Source organism: Propithecus coquereli, unplaced genomic scaffold (assembly GCF_000956105.1).
Source record: "Propithecus coquereli isolate 6110/MARCELLA unplaced genomic scaffold, Pcoq_1.0 Scaffold49, whole genome shotgun sequence".
Classification (NCBI taxonomy): Eukaryota; Metazoa; Chordata; class Mammalia; order Primates; family Indriidae; genus Propithecus; species Propithecus coquereli.
The window spans coordinates 1255048-1264387 of NW_012150729.1; the positions used below are offsets into that span (position 1 = coordinate 1255048).

A 9340-nucleotide genomic window follows, 5' to 3' on the forward strand; every position below is an offset into this window, starting at 1 on the left:
GGGGGGGTACCAAGGGCAACATACGTAACCTAAACATCTGTATCCCCATAATATGCTGAAATAAAAGAAAAAAAAACAAAACAAAAACTTGAACTGCAAATCCAACTACTTTGAGGGAGAAATATTCTGGCCCAATTTAACAAGTATTTTCTTTTAATTTTCTACTTCTCAATAGCTTGTGTCTCTGCTTGTGTCTTTTCTATGTATCTAATTTGCAAATGTCAAATAATTTAAAGTCAATTCTCCTCCCACTCATAAGATTTTTTCTGTTTTCTGTAAACTCTGTCCTGGTCAGATGAAAGAGTTCAAGGGGAGAGAGTTTATTTTTCTTTAGACAGGTGGTCCTATATTCATTGGTACTCTCTTCCAACTTAGTTTTTTCATTTCCATGACTATTTCTTCCTTGTCGCACCATATCTGCCCCCAGCTTCCCACTGCACCTCATGTTTATAATTTAAATTGTAAGTAGGAAATCAATCCGCTTTGCCAAGTGCCCAGTACATTTGGAAAGTGTTAATGATTATCTAGTGATCTTCTCAGGTGTTAAACTTACGGAGTTAATGTTACAGTTTCATGACACATGCTCTCCCTGAAGGAATTTCCCAAGTTATGTTTGCTTACCTCATATAAATGAACTTGTTCTTGGGTTACTGCAAAGATCAGTAACACGTTGTTTTGCACCAGTTTATCAATAAGTTGTCCAATTGTCGGATATTCCTAAAATTAACATATAGATTTTGTGTCATCTTAGTAAAAGAATGTAAAATAAAGAAAGGAATATTTATTTTTAAAGATACCTTACAGAGTTCAGCACTTTAGTGCTCACAGACATTATTATATTTCTCACTCTAAACAGTACACAATTGGCATTATTCACTTAGTTGGTTTAATAATTTTTTCCAAAATCTTCTAAGTCCAATAAAGTCCTAAGAATCAATTCCTGTCAAAGTGGTGTATTAGGCTCTGTCACTTCTCAGCTACTTACCAGCAGGCTGGGAATGGTAGAGTTGAGGGGGCAGGGGTGCAGTGAGACTAGGAGGTATGTGACTAAGGTGACCCTTGTAGCTCTGAAACTCTTACAGGAACTGGATGAGGTGGCATGAGGGTTGACAAAGGGACAGTCTGCCGAGGAATGACACAGTACGACATTCCTGTACCAGTTCTTGGGTTTGGTTTTATTGCCTTTTTAATGTCAACAATCCGTTGTATGGGATCCTGCAATATTTTTACAGGATAATTAAAAACATGTTGTATTTTTGTTCCACTGACATATTCATTCCCAAGTGACATGAGTAACTTAAAAAAAATAAAAGAAGTCATTAATTATCAAATTTGAAGATGGACTTTACTTTCCAAGTCTGGAAAACATGGAGCACATTTGCCTCTCATATGAATCCAAATGTGCCTAATGTACAAAGAGGAAACCCAAGTGAGGGAGTAGCCTACGAACAATTAAACTGTAATAAGAATATGCCGATCCTGACTGAGGTCAACCAAAACAGAGGAAGATTGAGAAACAAGCCCTCCTCTACACTTATGCGTATGTTCGCACAATCTCAGCACTATTGGAGTATTTTCATCTAAAGTCTTTAGGTATAAGTTTCGAGTTGAGAAAAAAGTGTAGCTTTGCCAAAAACACTCTGGCAAATTACCCAACTGCAAATGTGGCTGTGTGATATGTGCTTTCCATAACATTTGGATTTTTATTAGTAGAGACACCAGTCATATAAATCTTGAGTCTGACATGTTTGGTTTCCTCTGCTTTTCAACTACCCAACATCCTTCACCCTAAAGCCTAACCCCGCCCCCAGTGCCAGCCCCTTCTTATCTCACACGTTCCTACACCTTTCGACTGCTGTGCTTGTACCATCAGGATCATACCACATAGCCCCTTCATAGGTGGGCAAAGGTGGTTTTCTATTTGAATCAGATCAGTTGGTTTAATTCCCACAACTATATTGTAAGTTCAAGGGTAGGTATCACATCCTATTATTTTGTGGCCCCAGGAATCTGGACCAGTTTTGAGGATGTAAGAGGTGCTCAAAGGACCCAGGAGGCTATGTCACAGGCAGGCATGGAAATGGTCCGTGTCTTCTGTGCGTTTGTAGCAACTTATTTGGAAAGAATGAACTGGACATTTATTAGATGAAAAGGTCACATTAGGCAATAGTGTTAGCATCTAAGATCTTGCTACTTTCCAGATGTCTATTATGGGGCATTTGAAAAGTTGCAAGAAAAAGGAAATGAAAAAGGAATCCATTTCTCATGGTTTCTTGCCCTCATCAACTAAAAGACAATAAAAATGTGGCTATCCTCACTGATATTATAATACGAAGAGGCAGATTATGTGATTAAAGAATATATATGTTTAGGGAATACTATTGATCAAAAGTTACGGAAAAACATTCATGTTACATTAGTAATTTAGGTTAAGGAGTGGTAGTGAGTAATTTAGGAACTGTTAGGAGTTTTTAGAGAACAGTTGTCCAATTGATATTCGAATTCTAGGTTCTTCTCTCACACTGTCTCTGTTGTATATACTTCTTCTACAGCATTGTTGCCTTAAGGAAGCACTTAAATTCTCTGTACCATATTTTCTCAAGTGTTAAATGGGGATAATATGACCTTCCCAGGTTGATGCTTCATAAGTCAATTTTATTTCATACATTAGTCACCACCCTCTGTGTTCTAGGCACTGTGCTGTCAGGAAACAGATAATAAACCAGTTCTGGCCCTGAGGGTTGCACAATAGAGAAAGACAGACAGATGTAAGCAAACACATTTCCATATAGAGCTGTGCACAAAGATATCCGTATATAAGAGCAAAAGGAAAGATGATTGCTTCAGAGCCTAGTGAGGTCAAAGAGGGCTCTCTGCGGGCAGTGGTGGTTGAGCTGGCTTTTAAAGGATAATTAAGCAGCCTAGGAGAGAAGGGCATTTCACGAAGAGGGGATAACAAACATGTGCACAAGCATGGCAGCCTCATGGTCTGTTCAGGGAAAATGGTTAGATACATAGGGTTCTGTTGAGGATAGGAGGAGATCATGTACGTCAAAAGAGCTCTGAAAATTTTACCTGGTTTTACAAACGTTGTGTTGTGTTTTTGTTGAATGTCACCAGCATTTTTTAAGTGGCAGAAAATAAGCCAAAGGTTAATAAACACCAACCAAGTCATACCTGACTAGTTTTTTTCCATGGAGCCCCATGATCCGTGAAAGCATGGCATGACTTAGGGACCGTCACTCACGGCGACCCCTACTGGCCACTGCTCTGGTCTGGGCCCCCTTTCTGGGGCTGTGGTAAAGAACAGAATGAGCTGCCTGTGCTGCTTCACCAGCCCCAGGCTCTTTGATCATGTGTGTCATAGCAGATTCAAACTTCCCATGTGTGTTCACCACCCACCTATGCTCCTGCGGGAACCTCTCATGATGGTGAGAATTGACAGGGGGCAAATTGTTAATTTCAATTCAGAAAATGTGACCCACAATTGTTGCTTCATTTGCTTACTTATACCCCTGAAAACAGTAGAGAGTGCAGGTTACACACCAAGACTGTTGACATGGAGTATTCATTCTTGCTGTCCAAGTGACAGAGCCCATCATTAGGAATGACGATGCCTGCCAGTTTGCTGTCCATTCCAAAATGAGAATCAGCATCACTCACAAAGACCAGGAGGTGGAGGGAGTCGTTCCGCCAGCCAATTTTTTCCTACAGTGAGAAAGAAATATTTGTGTCGTATTGGAGAGAGGCACGGATATACTGAGTGTGGATCAATTATGCTTGGACATATTCAGATTATAAAAAATATATTTCTGGTCTATTTTAGCCTTTTTCATCTACTGTGAGTTGATAATATTAATATTTTAAAAGCATGAGATTCTGTGACATTTGCTTTTTTCTGGATAACATTTTCAGATGCTTTAGGCTTCAGAGAAAATAGCCCCACTACAATCAGTATTCAGTTGATCTTGACTTTTACATAGTTAATTATTTTTCCTGTCCAGCTTTCAATTGAAACCAGAAAAATGAGGAGAAAAGGAAGAGAAGGTCATAGATAATCCCAAATCCAAACCGAAGTGAAACTAGTCAAAATGCAATACAAAATGGACTCAAAGTAAGCTTGTTTCATTAAAATGTCACCCAACATTTAGGCACATGTTTCTCTTTCTAATGATATCATCCAAAAATTATAAACTTAATACAAAGATGAGATTTGCTGATCAAAGTATGGCCCCAATGTCCTGCTAATTAAGATTGTCTGTTGCCTGTGTCTAGCAGAGCGCTCCCCTTTAATTACTACTAATCCAGGAACTGAGTGAGTGAAAACTCATCCTGGCTTCTCTATCCCACCTTATCCCTTTCCTTCCTCCTCTAATTCCTTGGCTTGCCCACCTTCTAGGAGCCTCAGTACTCTCCATTTCCTGATATTTTCCATGAAGGGCTGTTGCCTAAAGACAGGGCAGTCTTGTCAGATAGTCAAGGAGGAGCAGTGTTCCTACAATGTCGCAGAGTCAGTGTAACTTCTTCTTTTTTTTTTAGAGAAGCCTGGTTCATACATTGGTTCATACATTAATTAATATTTACTAAATAAATAAATCCAAACAAGAAAGGAAAAGGGAGGCATCACTGAAGTTTTGCAAAAGCAAGGAAGGCTTCACGGGGAAGAAAAAAAAAAAAATTTTTTTTTTTTTTTAGTTTTTTTTTTATTTCAGCATATTATGGGGGTACAGATGTTTGGGTTACGTATGTTGCCCTTCCCCCCTTCCCCCTGCAAGTCCGAGCTTCAAGCGTGTCCATCCCCCGGATGGTGAGCATCGCACTCTTTGTGTATGCATATACCCGTTGAGCGTAACTTCTGATGCTTATTTTGTTGGTTCAAAGCAATAGACATGTAATCATATGTATAGGTATATACTGATTCAGGGCATTTTTAGTTTTTTCATTAATGTTCTGCCTTTAATTTTTTTTCCACCATGGTTAATCCAAAAACTAATGAATCTGATCTTGATCTTTGAAAATAAATCATACATATTGTTTCAACTAAATTTTCCCAATATAACAATAATTTTCTTATGATTATTCAAATAGGCATAAAAAGCAGTCCCTATTTCAACAAGATTTAATTAAAAATTTTGCAAAAGTGTTGTGCTTTAAGAAAAGTACCAAAGGTAGAAATACAGCATAAAGGAAATAAAATTAGCTAAGCTTTTCCAAGTAGATTTGTTAATAAGAGATGAAATTGTTTATGTTAGCAGAGTGAAGCACTACTCCCCTTAGCATACCTTACACACAGCAGCTTGCATAATTGCATCAAATCCACCTTCAGGTGTGTCAATATTAGCAGAAATTTTCTGATTCTTCACAATTTCATTGAATTTTTCAGCATCATTCGTCAATGGCAAAATATGCTTGAATCCAAATGTAGGCAAGCAGAAGTAGGGAATACTACTGCAAAGGTAAGATGTAAAAATATTCTTGATGAAATATGACACAACGCACAATTAATAGATCTGATAGCCTAGCAACATTTCCTTAAATGAAGATTAATTTTTCTAAAGCTCCTGATTCTGTAACTTGGCTGTGATTCTCACTGTTAAGGTTGCTGTCGTCATCTCCTACCCACCTCTTCCATGTTGACCGTTATCAGCTAACACTTATTTAAAGCTTATTGTGTGTCTTGCACTTGCTCAAACTCAGATAACAGATAAGCAAATGATCAGACTTCCAACTCCAGTGTTTGTGTGTGTATGTGTGTGTGTGTGCATAATCACAACCTTCTATTGCCTTCTAACCCAAATCCACCATTAAGTTCACATGACGACAATTCCTTTGCATTCTGTTAGCTCAAGCTGTCATCAAGTATGAGTCACCCTGTAGCAAGACAAGAGAGGAACTAGCCTTCTTACTCCTCTGCTTCTTCCTATACTCCCAGCATTACCTGCCAAGAGCCCAACAATCACAGCAGGGCTCTTGGTTCTAAAGTCCAACTCTACTGTGATTGAATACACTGTTATGGGCCAGCCTGGGAATAAAACTAGCACTTAAAATGCCATGTTAGCATGAAATCTGCACCAAAGGTATTACGGTAGAACAGAAAGAGCTGATCATGAATTCAGTCACATCTTATTTTGAAAGCTAGTTACTAGCTGCACATGAAACTTTGGGCACAGAAGTTATTCCACACCTCTGAGCTTTGGGTTTTTAAAATGGGGATAATAGTATACAGCAGAGGTTCTCAAAGTGAGGTCCCTGTACTAGCAGCATGAGTGTCACCTGGGAAATTGCTGGAAATGCAAAATGTAGAGCATGACTGAGTTAGAGACGCTGGGCATGGGCTCAGCAATCCGTGTCGTGCCAAGCCTCTGGGTGCATGCTAAAGTCAGAGCCATTGGTCTAGAAGTACAAAGACACAAAAAGGAGCAGCCCCAGTGAGGGTGTGGTGTGCTGCCCGAGGAAGAGCTGGTGGACTCTTGCGTGAGCACACGCCGGGCCTGGGCCTCGGCTCTGCGGGTCCAGCAGCCTATCTGGTCAGCACGTGAAGTGCATCATCTGCCAGGGCCAGCTCCAGTTCGTCAAGTTCATCTGCCTGAGGTATACCGTCAATCCTCATTATTCACAGATTCTGTGTTTGTGAATTCACCTACTTGCTAAAATTTATTTGTACCCCCCAAATCAATACCTGCAATGTTTTCTCAGTCATTCGCGGACATGCACAGAGGCAAAAAAAAAAAAAAAGCGAGTCTCCCTATGTGCACGTTCCCGGCCGAGGTCAAACAAGGGGATGCTCTGCCTTCTTATTTCAGCTCTCATGCTGTAAGCGTGTGTCCTTTTCATGACCTGTTTAGTGCCGCATTTTTTTCATTTTTGTGCCTTTCATTGATAATTTCACTGTTTATGATGCCCCCCAAGCATAATGCTAAAATGCTATTTAGTGTTCTAAGTGCAAGAAGGCCGTGATGTGTCTTATGGAGAAAACACGTGTGTGGGATAAGCCGCATTCAGGCATGAGCGATGGTGCACTGTGTGACTGACACGACTACCGCGAATAACGAGAATCGACTGTGTACACAAATCAGAACGATTGTGGGTTTTTTACACAGAGTAATGAAGCTCTCACGGGGACCAGAACCCTGGTGTCTGTGAGGACAAGCATTTTCTACCTGTCACTAGACTTCGTAGAAAGCAGATCAGAATTTGATGTGTCCCCAGGCTTCAGAACAAGGGGAGGTAGAGGCCCTAGCATGGAATGGCACAGCCCAAGGTACCCCAAGATAGCCACTCCATAAAATAAGACTGTAACGATATATACCAAAAGGTTAACATCATCTTTTTCTAAGTGGGGTTGGAAATGATTTCCATTTTCTTCCTTTTGTTTGTATTTTCACATGGGTTCCTTACCACTGCAATCAGAAACTATGTACCATATACTCATAATGATTATCTGTGTGTACATATAGGAAATCCATTTAGGCATTTCATGGTTTAGTTCCTTCTTTGGCAAAACTACAATAAATTCCTTACTTTCGGAAGCAAATTCAAAATAAAGCAAAACACCATGGCGTATATGAAATGATGTCAAAAAATCCTTCAAAATGTGTGATAGACAAGCGGTCCCTTTATGAGGGCCCTTAAGAGGATCATCCCTTGGGTCTCACTACCAGGAAAAGCTGTGCTTTCATCTCAAGGGCATTATGAATCTAGTGAGTGATCCTCTTTACCTCTTTGCTCTTGTTGCTAGGAGGCTCATAGTAAAAAAAAAACAAAAAAAAAACAAAATGTGTGATAGAGAAATAAATTTTAACTTTTGTGCTATTAACTATTTTAAAATGTACCTTAAACTCATTTATACATATGACAATGAAGAAAACATGTTTTTGTTACTGTATTTTAGACAGCAGCAAAGGAAACTCTTTCAAAACTGTAAACTGCTTCAGCATTCTTGCAGGGCGAAATAAATTTTTATTGACTCTCCATCCAATGAAAATAGAGAAAGCTACTCCAAAAAGCAGTAGAGATTAGATGAAAAGAGTGGTCTGTCCTTCCTTCCTTCCTTCCTTCTTTCTTTTTTTAAGAGATGAAATCTTAATATGTTGCCCAGGCTGGACTCAAACTCCTGGACAATCCTCCCACTTCAGCCTGGGCCTTACATGTATGCGCCACCATGCCTGCCAAATGGATGGATTTTAAAGTGTGGTATCAGACCCGTGGGGGTCTCTGAGTTCTTTCTGGACGTCCTTAAGTTCAAACTATTTTCACAGTAATTCAAAAACGTCATTTGCATTTTTCACTGTGTTGGCACTTGCAACGATGATACAAAAGCAGTAGTGAATAAAACTGCTCTGGTGTCTCAGCACGTAGCAAAGCTGTGGCACCAAACTGTATTAGCTAGCAGTCCTTGTATTTCTTTACCAGCAAGCATTTACCATAATAATAAAAATAAATGCTAGTTTCCCTTGATTGCCCTTGAGGAAGCAGTAAAAGTTATTAATTTTATTAAGTATGCATTTTTGAATACATGGGCTTTTTTTTTAATACATGGGAAATATGCATAAGGCATTTCTGCTGCACAGTGAAGTACATTTATAGAGGAAAAATACTTGTGCGATTGTTTGAGCTGAACTGGCCCTTTTTTACAAAACACCATTTTTATGTGAAAGAATGATTGACATCCAAACTATTATTCCAACATAAGTGTTTGGTAAACATGTTTTTTAAAATGAACAAAGTGAGACTGTCACTTCAAAGAAAACAACTGCCAGAATTTGTTGCCAATGACAAAATTCGAGGTAAGTTACAATTTGGGAAAATTTTTATCTGCTACCTGTGAGATTAACAATACTCCCAATACTTCCAAATACTTCAAGATTTATCTGATGGGAATGGTGGTGATATTAACAAGTGTGATTTTTTGATATCGTATCATGAAATCTGGAAGACCTACATAATTCAGTAAACCAATATTTTTCAAAGGATCAAAGCATCATATTTACAAAATCACACGTTGGTAAAAATGCCATTCAAAGTGCAAGACAGACCAATGGGTTTTAATGTAACAGAATATGAAATATTCATTGATATTCTTTCAGATTCCACATTGAAACTAACTTTTCCCTGTCATCTAGTTTGAATGCAATATCAGAGAAGAATGTCCACAGTCACTGGAAAAAGCTATTAAATGCTTCTTCCTCTTCCAACTATATTTCTATATGAGGTTTGACTTTTTTTGTGGAACTCAACCAAAAAAAATTGCAACAGATTAAACATATCTGAAAAAGCAGATATGAGAATACAGTTGTCTTCTATTAAACCAGATATTTAAGAGATTGGTAAAAGTGTAAAA

The 9340-nt window shown here is 38.8% G+C and overlaps 1 protein-coding gene across 1 annotated transcript in view; it reads right to left on the reverse strand.

Moving 5' to 3' along the window:
- ITGB6 (integrin, beta 6) overlaps positions 1-9340 on the reverse strand; it is a 76670-nt gene that overhangs the window by 53927 nt on the left and 13403 nt on the right. Inside the window, exons 2-4 of the mRNA XM_012655831.1 lie at positions 5283-5448; positions 3547-3708; positions 622-717 (exon numbers count right to left, since the gene is read on the reverse strand). Coding sequence (XP_012511285.1) covers positions 622-717; positions 3547-3708; positions 5283-5448 — 424 coding nt within the window. The remainder of the gene's footprint in view (positions 1-621; positions 718-3546; positions 3709-5282; positions 5449-9340) is intronic.